General features: G+C 43.2%; 1 protein-coding gene across 1 annotated transcript in view; it reads right to left on the reverse strand.

Annotated features, from left to right (window-relative positions):
- Positions 1 to 311: 311 nt before the first annotated feature.
- The window catches only part of Cmtm8 (CKLF like MARVEL transmembrane domain containing 8), a 101,869-nt gene continuing 82,950 nt past the window's right edge, over positions 312 to 19,230 (reverse strand). Inside the window, exons 2-4 of the mRNA XM_047532492.1 lie at positions 11,143 to 11,316; positions 2,306 to 2,422; positions 312 to 742 (exon numbers count right to left, since the gene is read on the reverse strand). Of these exons, the coding sequence (XP_047388448.1) occupies positions 659 to 742; positions 2,306 to 2,422; positions 11,143 to 11,316 (375 nt within the window). The 3' untranslated portion in view covers positions 312 to 658. The remainder of the gene's footprint in view (positions 743 to 2,305; positions 2,423 to 11,142; positions 11,317 to 19,230) is intronic.

The following is a 19,230-nucleotide window of genomic DNA, read 5'->3' on the forward strand; positions in this document are numbered from 1 at the left end:
AGAAAGAGAGGGAGAGAGAGAAGGAGATTATTAATCCTTGTGATGAGCAGCACCACCTAGTATGAATTCATTATCAAGTGTCAAGGTCAGGTATCGATAGATGATTCTGGGGCCAGCCTATTAGGGTATTAGAACCATGGTCACTGTGATACTCAGATCTGAGGAGATGAGTCTCTCCTGCCATCAAGGCCCAGTGACTATGGACAAGTGTCTCCTGATGATTGTACCTGGGATGCCCCAGAGGATGAACACTTTCCAGCCTCTGGCTTCCACCCCCAGAAGTCTGTTTTCCTTCAAGCAAACACATTAGCTGGAGTTTTGCAACATTTAATCACAAAAGAATCTGGCATTTTAAAAGTTAGTTTACAAACTTGACACATTCTTAATATTAGCAATTTATCTATTTATACATTGTCTAAGAAAATAAGGTCTATGAAGACATCAACAAGATACTTAAGAGTTCATTATAAGCCACAGCACTTTGCAAATAAGTATCCAGTTTAACTGTAACAAACCACTACCAGAAAATTTAACTAAGTATATAAAAACATTAGTTAAATACAATTCTCTGGAAATATACATTATACCTACAGTTGTTTTTACAGTGAGATTCTTCCTGTTTGTTTTTTTCCCCCCTTTTAATTATCAAAATGGTAAATCACTGCATGGTCCTGGATCTCCATGCTGTAAAACTGAAATATGTGTTTCCAGCGTAGCAGATGGTGACCAAGAAGGCAAAGAACTGGAGAAAACAAAGCATAATAGAAAGGGGGTTTAGGACACATACTAATTAGCAAAAGTTATCACTTCACCTCCACTGAATGAATCATGTACTCACAACATTCCCCTGACTCCAGGCTTCTCATCTAAAATTACTTTATTGGTTCAATTACCTTCTTCTCAAGCAATTTCTAGCCAGGCTGTTTTACGCTTTGGAACATATCTGGAAAGTCTATAGTTCTGCTCAAATAACCTCAGGGAGTTCACTTAGGAGTGGATATGGTGGTGCATCTATGAAAAGTCTATCACTTCTAATTCAGTACAGGCAATTTTCCACCAGGACTCAACCTCGGATTGCTACAGGAAATGAATTAAGGGGGCCAGCATAAGCAATGAAACTAGATGGGGAGCAGGAAAATGCAGGCCCATATATACATATGTATATACTTATGTACATATGTATATATAAATATTTAGTTGTCATGGACTTTATTTTATTTATTTATATGTGGTGCTGAGAAACGATCCCAGTGCTTCACACATGCTAAGCAAGCACTCTACCACTGAGCCACAACCTCAGCCCCGCAGGCCCTTCTTAAGGTGGCAGCTGCACCCAGTTCCAGCCCATCCGTGCTGTTAACTGGAGTCCAGTCTTACTAAAGCTGGGGATATTTTAACATCATGTGCATTTATGCTCTCTACCTTTTTAATAGTGATTTTCAAATCTAAACAAAAGTAAAGAATATAATGAATCCTTACATGCCATCAATTTTGGGGGGGGGGGTAACTAGGGATGGAACCCAGCAGTGCTTAACCACTGAGCCATATCACCAGTCCTTTTTCATATTTTATTTTGAGACAGGATCTCGCTGAGTTGCTTAAGGTCTTGCTAAGTTGCTGAGGCTGGCTTTGAACTCATGATCCTCCTCCTCAGCCTCCTGAGCCACTGGAGTTACAGGTGTGCACCACCACACCCAGCCATACCATCAATTTTAATGTCACCACTCTGTTTAACCCCCAACTGCTTTGCTCCAAATAGACTTCTTTTGGGAATGGGATATTTTAAGGCCAATCTCAGAGCCCTTCTTCAAATTAGTTTTTTTTTTAATTAGAAAACTAATACACGGTTATGATTTTAAAACAGTATGCAAGCACATAAACCAAAAAAATGGAGGTTTCTCATCTTTTCCCCTCATTTTCCACACCCTGTCACTGGAAGGAAGCTCTGTGGGCATGTTTTTCTGGGCATTCTGAATGCACAAACATTTCCACTATCAAGCTCGTTCTCTGCAAACCTCCCTCACTTAACAGGCTGTAAGCGGTGGATCATGCCAGACAGTTCTTCTCCCTTAGGTACTTACCTTGCTCCATTTCACTTTCATTTAAGCAGAGGGTTTCAACCTCACGACCCTGCAGGCCATCAGGTCATCCCACCAGTTTTTGATGTTTTCAAACCAGCAAATCAACTGCCCACTTGTTACTATTACAAGTGGCACTTTTCCCAGTAGATAATTTCGTCCTCCTCCCTGATCCTTGGGGGAAGGAAGAGAAGGAGGGCCATGGGGAGAGGGGAGGGCTCACTCACCGATGAGGCCGCCCAGCTGTTGAAGTTGTGACTGCCCCTCTCTGGGGACACAGAAGACGCATCCACAATGGCGGCAGAGAGGTATAAGACGAAGGCACTGCCATTAAAGCACAGGCCCTGGGGAAAGGCAGAGGGGCAGAGGGTTCAGGGCGAACTAGCCAAGATTGCAAAATCTCAGAAGTGCAGAATTGGTAAGGGGCCCAAGGGGACAGTTGGGGGAGGAGGAGGAGGCTGTAAGAAGCAGCTGCAAGAGGAGAGGGTTTCATACCAGCTCATGACCAGGAGCCGCTCCACCCTGCAAGGCACCTCCCTGCTGCTCCTAAATTAGCCCTTACTCTTCCTCAACTGACTTTGGTTCTGTCTCATGCAAACTTCAGCATGGTGACCCATTGGTGGAGGAAGGCAGGCAGAGGCAGGGGCCACATGGTGAGAACCGCCTCCCTCTGTGGCCCCTCAGCACGTGTCCCTGCCGAATTGGGAGAGACCTTTCTCCAAACAGGCCTGGCTGATGTTCTGACCCCTGACTCTAAGCAGGGAGGGGCATTTAAGTGAGCTCCTCTGGCCACACAGTCAGTTTTTCAGTGTAAAAAGAAGATTGTAGATATCCTCACAGCCCTTTGAGAACTAATCTTGCCCTTGGCTTCACCTTATTTTTTTTTCCTATTCTTAGAAAACGGAGATATGTAAATCCAGGTAGGTAATTGGTTTTGAGTTATATTTAAACTCTAGGATTTCATACTCTGAAATGGGCAAAGCTTGGTCCTGTCTGAACATCAGTGCGGGTGAGGTGGGGTCAGGAGAAACCAACAGAAATACAGGGAGGAAGAGGGAAGCATCTCAAGGTCTTCCCACTTTTTTGAAATGCAGAAGTAGTTAAATGTAGCTACCTTTGAAGAATGGGAAACTTCAGTCTTCATTCTGTACAACAGCGGCAATTAGACTTATTTTTCATTGAACTAGCCACATATTACTTTTGAAACATTAAGAGGCTTATTTATTTATTTATTTATTTTAGGGTAATACATGCTCTTGGTTGCCAGATAAAATCCAACCTGGACAGAACAATTTGGAGTAAAAAAGGCAGTGTCTCTCCTTCTACCCCAATCCCTTCTTTAGGGTGCAGGCAAACACTTTGATACAATGGAACCATGGAGTTATATAACCTGATTCCTCCACCAGCATTTAAAAGGTACCAAAGACATCTTCACAGGTAGTCCAAACAGACTGTGTTTCTTGTCATGGTATTAGTGCCTCAAAATTTAACTTTTCCCCTATTGATGGGCATGTTGATATTACTTGTTTTCCAGGATTATAAACACTATTGTAATAACCACCTTTGAATGTGTATTTTGGGGCACCCATGCGTGGTCAGTTCCCCAATAGGGAAGAAGTGGTCAGACAGAAGATGAAAAAAAGACTCCTTGAGCATATACATGAATAGTGAATGTGCAATGGCCCTGTTCCCCAGTAAGTGTGGCCCAGTCCTGTTTTCTGAACTCTAGGGAAATGAGAAACTCCTCTACTTCCCTTGGAAAGGAGGAGAAGGATGAGTAGAAGACAGAGCATTCTTTCCCATACACCACCCCACCAGGGGCCCTGCCAGTTATTCACAAGACTCCATTAACATTATCTTGCATAGCCTAACTTTTTGGCTTCCCAGTCTTATTTAGTACTCTCCAAGTAAATATGTCCTAGGGGGTATCTGAATTGGGGAGCTGGAGTTAAAATACGTGGAGACACAAAAGAAAAAAGAAGAGCAAAGAAACCAGTACCTGAGATTGTCTCAAAGGTTCAACAAAGAGAACAGGTGACTATAGAAACCTCAGAGGGCTTTAGAACGTCACTGAGTCTCACAGAAACACGAGGTCTTACTTTTGTAAAAGAAGCAGGTCCCTGAATCAGGGGCTATTCAAGCTGGAAGAAGTTAAAACTTCTCCATTGTAAATGCCTGGTCCATGGTAACAGCACAGATATAAGGACAACACGGTGCTTTACAGAAGGTGGCCTTTTCTGAAACTTGATCCCTGTCCCATATAAAAACACTTTTTCTTTTTTTCAAATAAAGGCACACACAGACAAAAGCCATCCAACAGTTGGCAAAGTTTTGTTGATCCTCCGCCCGCGTTATTGGTATCTATAGTTTAAAAGACCCAGCTACTAATGATGCCTACTCTCTTCACAGGAGAGAGAAGGCAGGTTTAGGTTCATGGAGGTTCAAGGCTGGAACCAATTACTGAATTTCAGAGCAGAGTTTGTCAGAAGTGACTCTGAGCCACACAGGCCAGGCCTGCACAACTTCCCTGCCCTGGGTGAGAACGGGGACTCCAAGCCACCAACTCCAATAACAGGGGACTCATAGCCCTCTGCAGTGGCCCCATTAGTACTGAACAGATTTTTTTGTTTTTAGAAAGTTCCACATAATTGAGGGCAGCATTATACATATGATACATACCGAATAAACACTTCCTGATCCAAAGGGATCAGAACTGGACTTTAAACTGGTTTATTTTTACACTGCTATGCACAGTACTGTTCAGTTAGCTTGACTACTTCCAACTTGCCTTCAACTCCTTTAGTCACAAAGGCACTGAGAGGAAGTCTACTTACAACTTAGTGCTTAGTACTTAGTACTTCCCTAAGTACTAAGAGAAATTTTAGGTCTGAAGATAGTGGGAAGAAGCCTTGATGATGTGTAGTTAGCACATGGATTTGACTGTTAGGAACATAACCCCAAATGAGTGACTTAAGAAAGATTTTATTCTTCTTTCACAATACAGGCTTAAGCAGCCAGAGCTGGCCTGGCAGCCTCAGGGTGATAGAAACACAGCCTCTTTCCTTCACATCCGTCAGCCATCTCTTAGGTCTTAACTGTTTTGCACGTGGGCCAGGAGCTTAACATTGGCCCAGAGGCATCCCAGCTAACAAGAACATGGGAGAATGTGCCCAGACTTAGGGGTATGGCCCAGAGGTGTCACAAGCTGCCTCCTCTTTTATCCCAATAGCCAAGTTCAGTCCTAATGCCCAAGTAGTGCCAGTGTAGCTGGGAAATATAAAGTATCCGGGTGCCCGTAGGCCTAGCTGGAAATTCTATGTTGAGAGAAGAAAATGGATACTGAGGGATAATGAGTAGCTCCTGCCCCTGGTGCTAAATCTATTCAGAGAGCAAAGAGTGTCAGATTTTCAGGTTCAGCATCTGGCACTGGGTCCTTAGGAGTTTCAAGGAAGACAGAGCTACCTGGTTCACCATCTGGCATTTCCCAACATTCAAGTCAAGCAAGCAGCTGGGAAGAATAGGTCCTTCCTCTTGCTCCGCTGGAACTTTGCCACTCTCTTTAGTATTCACAAAATGTCACTTTGCTTAATATTCTTATTAGCCTTGTGCACCTCCTCTGTCTTTTCCATCAGAGTCCATCTTTTGAGGGCAGCAGGATGTCTTACTCATCTCTCACTTGCGCTTCTGGATCTTTTGCCTCCATCACCAAGTATTAGTGGAAGAGATGTTCAGTTCTGATGGAAGAGATGTGGTCCAGGCAAAGGATGAGAGGGTACAGACTGACACCAGACTGTTCCCAATCCTGTCCACAAGCAGCTGCTGGAGGAGGTCCATGCCACTCAGGGTGTGGTCCACAGACCAGTGGCAGCAGCGCTACCTAGATATCTCTTAGAAAAGCTCCTTCTCAGACCCCGTCCAGACCTACTCAATCAGGTCTGTTCAGAGTTTCCATGCAGGACATACTCTCAGCAATATAATAAAGAAAAGCTGTATTTCAAATCCACAACAAAGCAGGAAATGATGAAGACAGAATGTGGTGAGCAACAAGAAAGGCCACATCATACAGGACATGGATGGAGGAATAGACTTGGACATCAACTTCTGTCACTCAACCTATCCCTCACTGCCTATGTGGCTTTGGACAAGTCACCTTTTTAAGCTCTTTTCTCTGTGCCTTCTGCTACCTGTTCTCTCTTCTCACATGGTAACAGCATGTCTAGTGACCACTCAGAATAAAGATCCTACTTTTCCTCTTTCTTGGAAGGAGGTGCAGTCACATGACCCTGTTTAGATTAATAGAATGCAAACAGAAGTAATGAATGCAATTTCCGCCTCATGGTTTAAGGAGAAGAAGTGTGCCCTCCCTTTGCCTCCTTTTAATCTTCTCTCCTAACTAGAAAATAGATGTGATGGCAGGTGCCGGAATTGCCACCTTGGACTCTGGCAGAAGCCAAGTGTTAAAGATGGTGGAGTCACAGGAAAAATCTGAGGTGCTGTGGATCTCATAGACTATGTGACTTACATCTGGGCTATGAGGGGAGAGAGAAATAATATGTTTTAAGTCAGTGCTACCTTGGATCTCTCTATTATGGGGGTCAAACTGATAATTGAACTGATTATACCCTTCTTTCCAAAATGGGAAAAAATACAAGTCTCACACATCCAAAGGAGACAGTGCTGCTATAGAACTGTGTGAGCTATAAAGTGATCTACTCATAAAACTTACTTTTTCTTGTTCCTGTTTAATGACTGTGTCAACTAGAGGCCAAATAGAGGTAGTCACTTAGAACTTGACTGTGCCCTTCAGACTGAAACACTACTGGTTAAGGGGAGACAGGAAGTCTCAAGGAGTCCCAGGTACAACATGGTCCTACCAGGTGAGAGCAGGACCCTACCTCTGCAGGTTCAGGTAGGCTGACTATAGAGACAGGGCCAACAGAAAGGTGCCCATTATGTGTCTCTCAGCCCTCAATCATAAATCATGTGCTTAGTACTGGCATTACCATTTGGTGAAGAGTCTTTTGGAAGCTTTGCAATAACAAATAGGATTCTTTACAGCTGCTATACTGAAAAGATCAACCAGATACATCTAGGCTGCCACTTCTTACTCAAGATGGGACAATGGAAATGGTCACTTCCAAGGGCAAGAGGAACTTGAGTATCAATGTATAATGGGAACCAAACAGACTCCAAGATGGACAACTGTGGTTGGTATTAGAAGACTTGTCTCCCACTCTGGGCTACGAACATTCTCTGAATGCCTCAACTTCTTCATTTGAAAAATGGAAACAATCCATTCCACCTTTGCAGAGTTATTGTGAGGATTAAATGGAGCAAAAATTAAAGGATCCAGAACAACATTTGCACTCAGCAGGTACTTAAGAAATGGTAGGTGCTCTTCCTGGTGAAATAATGCAAGTACCCCCAGCCCTTTGGAGTTCACTGGGCTTGCAGGGAGGCCAAAAGAATGAGCCACAGAGGATAAGTCCTTGGAAAGTACACTTGTGGAGGCCCTGGTGATGGTGCTAAGAGGAGGGAAATTTTTATTGCTTTGAACTTTCAGCTTAAATCAGATTTGTCATAAAACACATCCAAGCCTCTCTGAGCAAATGATATTAGAATGGCTGTAGTCCAGGAGCTTAGAGGTACTACTGGAAACCAGCTGCAGCTCTTGCTGCATATCAAAAGAAGATACAGGTGATTGTGCACCTCTGCAGACACATTAAGGGAATGGACTATTATTAAGATAGGATTCCAGTGCAAAGCTTGTGCCTTACCAGCTGGGGAGCTCGATTATGAAACTCTAGTTTTTCCAGTGTCCCAGGAGTACTCTCCCAGCCAAGTTCCTGGGGACTGCCAATCCCTGCTCTGCAATCTTAGATTCCCTAAATACTCTGAAAATCAAGAGCAAATCCAAAAGTCATCTGGTAGCAAGAACCGACTAGAACTGACATGGGAACAATGTGGTCTTTATTATCCCTCGTAGCAGGAAAATTCATGTGTTCTTGCAGAAACATTAACGTGTCTTCCTTGAGTGCCATCCCAGACTTAGGCGCCTATGTAACATATTGTAATAAAGGCACCAACTTACCTTATTACCATTCTAAACTTCAAAAAAAAAATCTTAACTTACATCTGGTCTAAAGGTTTCAATTCAGGGATTTTAGAAACTATAATTATCTCTAGACCAGTGTTTCTCACACTTTTAGGTGCCTAAGAATTATTTGGAATGATTTTCATAATAGAGATTCCCAGGCCTTCCAGAGTTTCTGAGCCAATCGGTTGAGTGGGACCTAGGATTTTGCATTTCTGACAAGCATCCAGGGATGTAGCCGGTTCAGGACCCACGTTTGAGCATCAAGATCCTAGGAGGCACATCCAGCACCAGGAGCCAATTGGCTGCTTCAGCCCAGTCCTGGCCTGACCCTGGCTGTGTTCCCCATCAGTACTGGGACCCAACAGTGAAAGCCAGCACCTGTGGCCCCCAGACTTCTCTGTAAGAGATCCTGCTGGGCAGAAGGTAACACAGAAGTGTAGTCTGAGTCTTCCGTTGTTAGCAGATGGAAACTTTTTCTAGTCCCCCCTCTGGATCTTCAGTTAGCACCGTTTACCCAATCATAGATGCTTTGAGAGGTTGCGGAAGCATTTCTTAGTTGGCACAGAAAAAAAAAAAAAAAAAAAAAAAACCCAACCAAAAGCCAGACATTTTGAGCTGTAGCTTCCATCAGTAGAAAATGAAGTTTTTAAAAAAACTGACTCTAAATATGTTATAACTGGGAGAGTTCACAGAAAATCCCAGATTTCTGGATTCTCTTAGGAAAACAAACTAACAAATTAGCAACCCTGGGGGCAGAGTTCCAGATGATTTCTTTGTGAAGAGAAGCATGTTCTCAAGTTAAGATGCTAAGAAACTGTGCGTGGGGTGGCAAGAATTCAGGACCACGCTGAGTTTTCTCACTTGTTTTACCTGTATGGTCCCTCACACATATAAGTGCCCACTACCTGACTGCTTTGCTTGAGGGGATAAATGATGAAATGATTCCAAAGTGACTAAAGGTACCAGTCCCTTGACTTTTTGTTAGGGTTCTTACCTACTGCTCAGGTAGAGGAGTGTTTGGAGCAGGAGATCAGAAAAAAAATCTATGGGTGAAAATCAAGAGACATGGACCCCCTGGTGTATGTGAATCTATGTAGTCATGAGGCTCCAAACCTTTTCCTTATCTACAAAATGGGAGCATAACTTATGATGATAAATTCTGTTAATGCAAATCAATCTCTTAAAAATTAGGAAGTGTCTGCAGGGTTGTTTTAGTCAGCTCTTTTGCTGCTGTGACTAAATGACCCGGCCAGTACAACTGTAGAAGAGGAAAGGTTTATTTGAGGGCTCATGGTTTCAGAGGTCTCAGCTCATAGAAGGCTGGCTCCATTCCTTGGGGCTTCAGGTGAGGCAGAACATGGCAGAAGAGCATGGCAGAGGGAAGCAGCTGGTATCATGAGGAAGCAGAGAAAGAGGATAAGGAAGAGGGTGAGGAAGAGGATGAGGAAGAGGGTGAGGAAGAGGGAGAGAGAGGGAGAGAGGGGGAGACTCCACTCTCTAAATAGAAAATATATACCCCACAGTCATGTCCCAATTCCCTCCTCCTCCAGCCACACCCTACCACTTCAATTAATCCAATCTGGGATTAATTCACTGATTGGGTTAAAACTCTTACAATTCAATCATTTCTCCAATCACTTCACCCTGGGTTCCCAAAGTTACTTTACTTTAGGGTGCTTGCTGTCTTTGTATGCAAAATCCAAATGAGTCTGCCCTTCCCGCGTCCACCCAGGGAAAGTAGAATATTGATTCCACTGGAGTAGCATCTGCTGCTCTAAAAAGTCATGGGTGGCTTACTTGGAATTACTTTCAGAACCTGCGACACACTCTCAAAAACTCTAATGAAGAATCTTCACTTTTGGATATGGGAAAACAGTCAAGAGTCAGCCCATCTATTTCAGAAAGAACAAAGCCAGGTGCACCTGAGCAGCGATGGTGTGGTTTGAGAGTCTGCCAACTTAACTTGGGTCTACAGCCCCCAAGTGGGAAATGTTTCAAATTTAGTTCAGATGTCAGTTATTCAGAAATGAATATTTTTCTAACATATCGGTTGAAAACAAACAAAAAATAGTACATCTGAATGTGAAACTAGGCACACTGGAAGCTGCTTCAGAGCTCTCTGTTTTATACATACATGCATGTGTGTGGCACCACTTGGATTTTTTAAAAAAATCACAGAGCCACTTCAAATTCCCCAATAAGACTGCCTGTGCTCCAAGGCAAAGGGACCCTCACCTTCTATCTCTGTGAGTCCACTGAGGACACATGTTCAATCTTCAGGATAAAGTTAAATGTCAATTCCTCTCTAAAGAGTTCCCAGCTGTCCCAAGATGAGGTGGATACTCTGTCACCCTGTATGTACCACTATGGTACATGGCATAGGGACTGTATCTGCACATTTTCTTATCTATTTCCCCTTAGCCTGTGTCTTTAGCTTTCTTTTACCTGCATGCAGCATGGTTTCTGGAGCCAGGACAAAATTCTAATCACCCTTGATTGGAGTGTGAAGATGCTGACTTATTTTCTACAGTAGCTTTCCCATTTTTCATCCAAACTCTTCACACACAAAGAGGAATGTGATGTGCAAAATATTCAGGAGAGGGTTGAAAGAAGGAAGATCTGCAGAGGCTGGTGTCCTGACACTCCTGCTTCCAGGTGACCCTGTCTACAGAGAACTAAGGGAATAAGCATCTACATAAGAGAACCCTGTTTCTCTTGATTCAGTCTCATGAGAATTGGTTTGCTGGTGAAATGAATTCCTGTATCTTCCAATGTGCCTCATTTCCTACTTCTCAGTAAAACACTTGAGAAGTCATCAGATGATGCTGGCCTTATGTGCTGTATTGGCTTCTCCATGGCTTGGCCCACTGTGAGGGCAGAGAGGCAATCGTGAACTGAGTAGAGGAGGACCCTGGGTCATCCTGCCTAGTGGGCACTGGGCAGGAACACTGCCCCTGGCTTCCTTACCACTGTTGTCCAGGGCACCTGGGGAATCCTGGTGTAGGTCATCGTTATGTAGATGATGAGGAAGAAGACGGTGAGGACCCAGTAAAATACAGCTACGAACATGACCCAGCCAAACGCAGGAACCCGGAAGTACTCTGTTCCAGCGATAAGTGTCCATACCAACAGACCCAAGACCTGTAAAACAGTAGAGGAAGTGGAAAAGAAAGGAGGGGGGAAAAGGAGATAATTATACAGAGGGCCGACTATAACTTTCTCGAATATTTACACATACAAACATGTGATTTAAAAATAGGGATTGCAAACTTTTGTGCTCACAAATGCCAGGAGGGTAAGGTAAATGAACCTAGCAGGCAGGGCAGGTACCAAGGCAAATGTGAAAATCCATGTCTTGTTTTAAGGGGGCACTCTCTATGCAGCATCGGCCGATTTTGGTGGCCTGGTTTCCACAAATCTCCCCCTCTTTTCCCTAGGAGAACATAGAAACTCAAGTTTGCCCATGTTAATCTTTTTAAAAAATATTAGCACTAATTAAGAGTCTTAAAACACCACTCAGGGCAAAACAGCATCCGTGGTTGGAATTTGCTCTCAGGCTGGTACTTGTCAAGGAAACAAGACTGCAGGTCCACTCAGAGGTGGTTCTGGAACGATCTGCTCCCAAGCTCTGAGCCTCTGGGCATTCCCTGCCTGCTACCACTGCCCTCCTCACAGATGGTGGAGAGCAGTAGCCTGAGAGAGCTGTCAGAGAAAGAGCAAGCCAAGGGCCCCGTGCAGACATGACACTTGGCTGGCATCTTATCACAAGCTGCAACTTGTCCCAGTAACAGTCATTCAACTCTTCACCACTGCAGAGCAAGGCCAGAGCCAAAGCCCCATCAATGTGACCTGCTGAATCCTGGAGGACTGCATCAGGGAACAAGAAACTGACCTAAACTGGAGGTATCCAGAGTCCTGAGCAAAGGAAGGCCAGTGGCAGGTAGACACTTGCATTCCAGCACCTTCCAGGGACCAGAAGGACTTTATTCCTAAGTCATGGAAAAGTTAAGAGTCTGTACCACATCCCTAGGGGACACCACCAGGAGTTCAGGGTGGACGCTGGCTATAAATGCTGGCTTGCTGTGTGACTCAGGACAAAATATTTCACTTCTGTTTTAGCTTTCTTTGCAGTCTGCAGAACAAATTCTAAAGTAACACTAAAAATCACACAAAGCTAGGAAGGTAAATGTGACTCATTTGTGTATCACTTGAGCATCTACAAATGTCAGGCTTCTGGTCATCGGGCCTTGACAATCAGTGGGATATGAATTGAACAGACCCTGCTTGTAAGCACCTTAAAATCTAGAGGTGGGAACATCTGACTAATTACAACTGTGAAAAGCACTATGCAGGAAAACGGTCAGGTTCCAGCCTAGGGGGACATCACCTCATTGGCAAGTACAAGAAATGTCAGAGAAGGCCACACCGAGGAAAACCTGAGGACTGATAAGCTCCTGAGACAGGCGGGGAAGCAACGCTCTTGCGGAGTGCAGCATGAGCAAAGGTCTGGGGGTGGGGAGGGCTTGGCTGCCTTCCAGAATGGCAAGGAAAGTGTAGTAGGTTAGGACAGGGAGTAAAAAGTTAGCGAGGCTGGGAAGGGTCACATGATGCGGGTCCAAGAGACCTAAGGATTTTGTACTTTATCCTAAGGGTGAGGGTTTTAAGCAGAGGGTGATGAGCTCTGGTTAATTTTTTTATAAGATCACACTGGCTGCATGCGGAGAATGGACATGCGGAGGGAGGGATAAGGAATTGGCCTGAGGTGACGAGTTCAGAGACGGTGCAAGAACCCAAGTGGGAGAAGGGGGTGTCTTCAAAACCAGTGCAGTGGTAGTGAATTTTGAACAGTGAGTGAATGCCTGACAAATTTCAGGAGTAGGCAGGACTTTATAGATTAGATATGATGGTGTGAAGGATAAAGTGGAATGACTGGTGCCAGGTCTCTGGAAAGGGTTAGGAAGTGGAACCAGAAAGGAGGGAAGGTTGAGGGAGTGGGTGTTGTTGGTGAGCTTAGTTCTCCATCTGCCAAGTTTGAGGTGGCTGGGGACCTTCAAGACAGGTGTTTTAGTCAGTTTTTTTTGCTGCAGTGACGGACTGAAGGGCCTGATCAAAACAATTTAAATATAACAAGTTTATATTTAAGGGTTCATGATTTCAGAGGTCTCCATCCACAGACAGCAGGGTATTGTCCCAGGGGCTCCAGGTGAGGCTGAACATCATGGCAAAAAGAGTATGGCAGAGGGAAGCAGCTCACAAGGCGATCAGGAAGCAGAAAGAGAATCTCCACTTGCCAGATACAAACATATACCCCATAGCCCTGCCCTAATGAACCACATCCTCCAGCCACACCCCACCTGCTTCCAGTTACCACTCGGTCAATCCCACTAGGGATTTATTCACTGATTAGGTTAAGACTATAACCTTATTGCATTGTCTAACACGTGAGTCTTTGGGGGACACCACATCTAAACCATAGCAACAGGAATTTTAAAAAGTAGATGCTACAGGGAGATTTGGGCTGTTCTTTAAGAAGCAAGACCTTGGTGAGGGTTACAAAGCCTCAGACAGGATCCCAGGCACATCCTACAGTTGTTTCCTGAGAGATGCACACCTCTCTGTAAAAGTTTGTATGCCTGTGCTGGGGAGCAGGGTGACAGACTCTGAGCTTTGCTGGTTCTCTTCTTTAGAGTTGAACATTGACATTTTTTTTGTCTCCTTGATGTTGTATATGGATCCCAAAGAAAAGGTGCTTAATGGAGATGTGTTTTTGTGCTTACATCGGTGGCAATAAAATTTATTGAAAGTGAAGATGTACAAAATGGATGTAATTCCAGAAAGCACTAAGCCTCACACTAATGGGGATTTTGAGTCCGAATTCATCCTGACAGGTAATCTATACCCCTATGTTTGACATTCCCTTGGATCAGTAAGATTGGTAATGGGTGTAATCCAGCACAACAGCATCTGAAACAACATTTTGGGCCTCTTGATTCAAACTGAAAGGGTCAGATGGGCCTTTTGTTGATGATTCACACAGGAAACAACAGTGAATGAAGTACTGCAAATGTGTTTATCGCGTTTCTCCAGGACTGCAAAGGTTTAAGGTTCACCTGACAGCTCTTGGCTATAAATAACAAAAACGTTTTTCATTAATAAGCAAACGGAGCCTGTTGTCCAGAGCTGCATTGCGGTGGTCACTTTCACATGCAGGATATTGTTAACTGAGCTGTCTCTCAAAGAGTAGAAATACTTGGCCCCTGACCTCACCAGCAAACACAGTAAAAAGAATGTCCCTGTCAAGAGAAGGATTGTTCTACCCCAGTGAATTTCCAAGGTAAGTGAAATCTATCTACAGGCAAACCTTTTATCTCCCTCTATAACCAGCAGTGATGAAGATCACTCTGCAAAAATGTCACTCATCTCCTGTATGCATGTGAATGTGTGTACATTTAAGAAAGATCCTAGATCTTTATTTGCTTACACTGCACACGTGCTATTTATTTTCCCCTGGTTTGCATTTTGTAAGGCTAAGACTGTTTTTGAACAGTAAAGCTGACTTTAAAAAAAATTTCAAGAGTGATAAATACAGGTAAAAAATTAACATGGAAGTTTATCCACGAGTTGGAAATTTAAGAAAAAAAAATCAATATCAACAATTTTCCCAAGCTTTTCTCTTGCATTCACAACCACCACCTGTGTGCCCTTTTCTTTCTCCCTTTATAAATATGGATCATTCTGCACATGGTGCCTATAACTTGTTTCTTTCAGTAAGCAATCCCATGGAGGACATCCTACCTACTACCTACAGAGCTAGGTCAATTTTAATAGTTGCCTAGTTCTCCATAATTCATGTAACCAGTCCCCTATGGAGGGAAATTTAGGTTATCTCCTTTATGTTTGTACAGAAATGCCCAGGGAACATTCTTACAATATAACCTCTGCATACCTGAATTCCAGGATACAGTTCCACAGGCAGAATTTCTAGACTATTTTAAGCAGTAGAGATGTTGCCAAATCACTCTCCCAAAACCTTATACTCATTTACCTTCTCATCAGCATATACATGCTTTTCCCCTTATACTCTCACTGAACTATATTACCATATTTTTGATTTTGTTTTTGAGAGAGGGTCTTACAATATTGTTCAGGCTGGTCTTCAACTTGTAAGCTCCAGTGATCCTCCTGCCTCAGCCTCCCTAGAAGCTGGGGCTACAGGTGTGTGCCACCACATGTGGCTAACTTCTATGCTTTGAATGTTTAAAAACTTAACTTTAAAGAAAAAAAAAAAAGAGTGATAATCCTAGTGGCTTGGGAATCTGAGGCAGGAGGATCTTGAGTTCAGAAACAGCCTCAGCAATTTAGTGAGGCCCTGAGCAACTCAGTGAGACCCTGTGGCTCAGTGGTTAAGCGAACAGTGTGGTGAATTTCCACTAACTTAACAAACTCATGTAACCACCTTCCCCATCAGGAAACAGACCACAGCCAGCACCTGCTTCTAGTTATTGCTTCTCCCAGCCAAAGGATTCTGATTTCTAGCCTCCTGGATGAGTTTTGCTAGCTTTCCCTCTTCAGAGATGGAATCATACAGTCAGTACTAACACACCCAGTTTCCTTCACTCAATACCGAGAGTCAGAAATAATACAGAATGTGGTTCCTTCATCCTCCTGGCTACACTACACAGCAATGGTTCTCAAACATGGATCCCCTGGAGGGCTTGCTTACCCAGATTGCAAAGCCTCTCTCCCAGAGTCTGTGATCCTGATCTAGGGTCGATCTGAGTGAGAATCTGCACTTCTAGCAAGTTCACCTGGTAATGCTGCTGCAGGATCCAGGGATGGCACATTATGGACCACTGATACTTAATGTTCTTATTTCTGCTTTAATTTGTATTTTCCTGATTTGTGCTAAAGATCGCTAAGTATTTTTTTTTTTTCAAATGCTTATTGGTCACTTATAGAGCTTTCCTTAATTGATATGTTAAAAAAAATGCTTTCTGATTGGTAGAGATCTTTACATAAGAGGGATAGCAACCAACGGTGTATGTGGCAAATATTTTCCCCATTTAGTTTTGGTTTTTTAGCGTCATGGGGTCTTTTGTCAATAGGAGTTTTAAAGTTTTACATCATTCATTGGTTTCCTTAACTCTTCTTCTATATCTACCCACTTAGGAAAGTCTTCCTCAACACAAGATTATAAAAACATTCTCCTGTATCTTCTTTTGTAATTGCATATGTGTTTACACCTTTAATGCAACTTGAATGGACTTTTATATGCAAGTTGAGAAGGGCAAATCGACCTAAATATCACTTATTGGTGACTTCCCATATATCGGGGCTCAGCTTCTGGACTTCTCAAATTTTATTCCACCCCACTTATCCATGGTCATTAACATGTCTGTGTCAACCAGTATAGCATATGCATGCATTTAATGTATTTTAGGCTTCTGATAAAGATGTCAGACTGAACAAAATAATCTAATTTGCTTCCTCTCCAAACCCTTCTAAAATTATCAGGAGGCAAAAGGAACACATTTTGGGGAGCTAAAAATACATATTGACAAGGGATCATGGACTTAGCCCCTCTGAGAGGGCTACATGCTAAGCTGGCTAGCAGGGAAGTCAAGAACAAAACCAACCTCGCTGCAGAGTCTGAAAAGATCTGGTACCTCTGGGACAGGGGGCCTAGGCTGGGGTCCAGGGGGGCAGCAAATGCAATGTGGGGGAGGAGTGGAAGGCTGTATGAGTGACTAGGTCTTGACCTTCTGCCCTGCTCCTAGCTGCAGGCTGACTCCTCACCTCTTCATTAATTTGAAGGTTTATTCTCTAGGTCAGGATTCCTCACTCTCAACCCTATTGACATGGTGGGTCAATAATTCCTTATTGGAGGAGGGGACCATCTTGGGCACTAGAGGACGTGTGGAGCAGGATCCCTGTCCTCTTACTTGCTAGTGGAAGCAGCAAACCTCCACTTCACCCCTCTTGATGACAACCAAATTATATTTCCAAACATTGCCAAAAATGGGAGGCAAAAATCACTTCTGATCGAGACTCACTCTACAGAAGGTAAAACAAAGTCAAGCCTCTGAATCGAGGGACACGGTTGAAATTTCACCATCAGACTGTAAACAAAGCTTTAAATTCAATGAGAAGACTCTCCCTCTCCCACACTTTTAATCACTAACTGTTTCCCTCTACTTGGATCTCAGATTGCTGGTAGCCAGGTCTTAATTAATGCAGAAGAAAAAAGCTAACCATACCGAGTTCCAGGATTCCTCAGCACATAGCTCAGCTAGGTCAATCCCCAGTGAAGTTCAAGGCTGATAAGCCCCATTCACATGTTCAGAGCATCCTAACAGTTTTGCACTCTCAAAACATGGGCAGACAACCTAGTTTCCCAGATCTATGGAGACAGTAAAGCCTGTTGGTGAGGACGGGAGCTGGGACCAACACACAAATTGGCAGAAAGCACCTTGGAAGAGAGAGAAGAAAACATCCCAGGAAATCTTCAGTATCCTAGAGAGAAGAGGTAGTAGAGTAGTGAGACAGAAGTAGCCGGGTATGAGAAGGACAAATAGTCCTTCAAAAATAAAAATGGGTTTTGGGAAACTAAAGTTAGAATAGCAGAAATGAACAACTCAAAAGAAACGTTAGGGGGTTGGGGCTGTAGATCAGCGGAAGAATGCTTGCCTAACGTGTGAGGCACTGGATTCGATTATCAGCACCACATATAAGTAAATAAAATAAACAACAATTAAAAGTATATTAAAAAAAAAAAAAAGAAACGTTACACGATAAAATTGAGAAAACCTCCTAGAAACACAGCAAAAAGACAAAAACAAGACAAACAACCCCCAAACACCAGGTGAACTACAGAAAGTCAGAAGACAGGTTCAGGATTGGACAAACATCTCATTACTAAGTTTCAGGACACAGACTGGAGAACATGGAAGGAAAGAAAACCAACCACAAAACTCAAGAAAACTCAGAATTAAAGGAACAAATTTCTACAAAGAACGAACAGATTATCTACACAGGATCAGAAGCAAGAATGGCTTTTAATCATTCTAAAAGTGAATAACTAGAGAAGACAATGGCCAGTGCTTTCAAATTCCTGGGGAAAAATGATTTCTAACTAGAAATTATCTGGAAGATTATCAATGAAGAGCAAGAAGAGAATGCGCTTTTTTTTTCTTTCTGATATGTAATGTCTAAAAAATTGTCCTCCTCTCTCATGCATTCTTTCTCAGGAATCTACACCAAAATAAGGACATAAGGTTTGAAGAAGGAAATACTAAATAATACAACAGAAGAACCACATAGGAGAGGTGAAGGTCATCCCCAAGATGACGGGAAATTCACACAGAAGAGGTGCCCAGACTTGGAGAGGGACCAGGTCAGACAGAAGACAAGATTACAGACTGTCATCATCACGACTAAGGCACATCCCTTCTTCACCTGCTGAAGCTACTAGAGAACTTGCTCCACCAAAATGAGGCAGGAAACCAAGAAATGGGAAGGGAAGGCAACAGGAAACTCCACCCCACAGAAAGGAAAAGGTTTAAGATGGCAGCCAGGGGAGGTCCCAAGGAGAAATACGTCTAAAGATAAAAACTGGAACTCCGATTATCTGGTGTGATTTACCTTGCAGAAAACTTTACTGGGAGGTTACTGGGAAAATGTAAGACCATTAGCTACAAAGAAAACTGAACAAATTAAACAATGACACTATGTTATTATATATACCTCAGTATAAGTTATATACAAAAGAAAGGCATGGTGCATGCCTATAGTCCCAGCTACTTGGGAGGCTGAGGCAGATGGGTTTCAAGTTCAAGATCAGCTTGGGCAACTTTGCAAGACCCTGTCTTAAAATAAAAAATAAAAAGGGCTGGAGATGTATATCTGTGGTAGAATATCCTTAGGTTCAATCCCCAGAGTCACATACACACAAAAAAGTTACTGTTCACTAAAAAATTCGGACCTAATATCTGCATAAAGATAATAAAAACACTGAATATTGACTTAAATGATAATATGGAGAAAGAAAATGATAGA

This window comes from Sciurus carolinensis, chromosome 17 (genome assembly GCF_902686445.1).
Source record: "Sciurus carolinensis chromosome 17, mSciCar1.2, whole genome shotgun sequence".
NCBI lineage: Eukaryota > Metazoa > Chordata > Mammalia > Rodentia > Sciuridae > Sciurus > Sciurus carolinensis.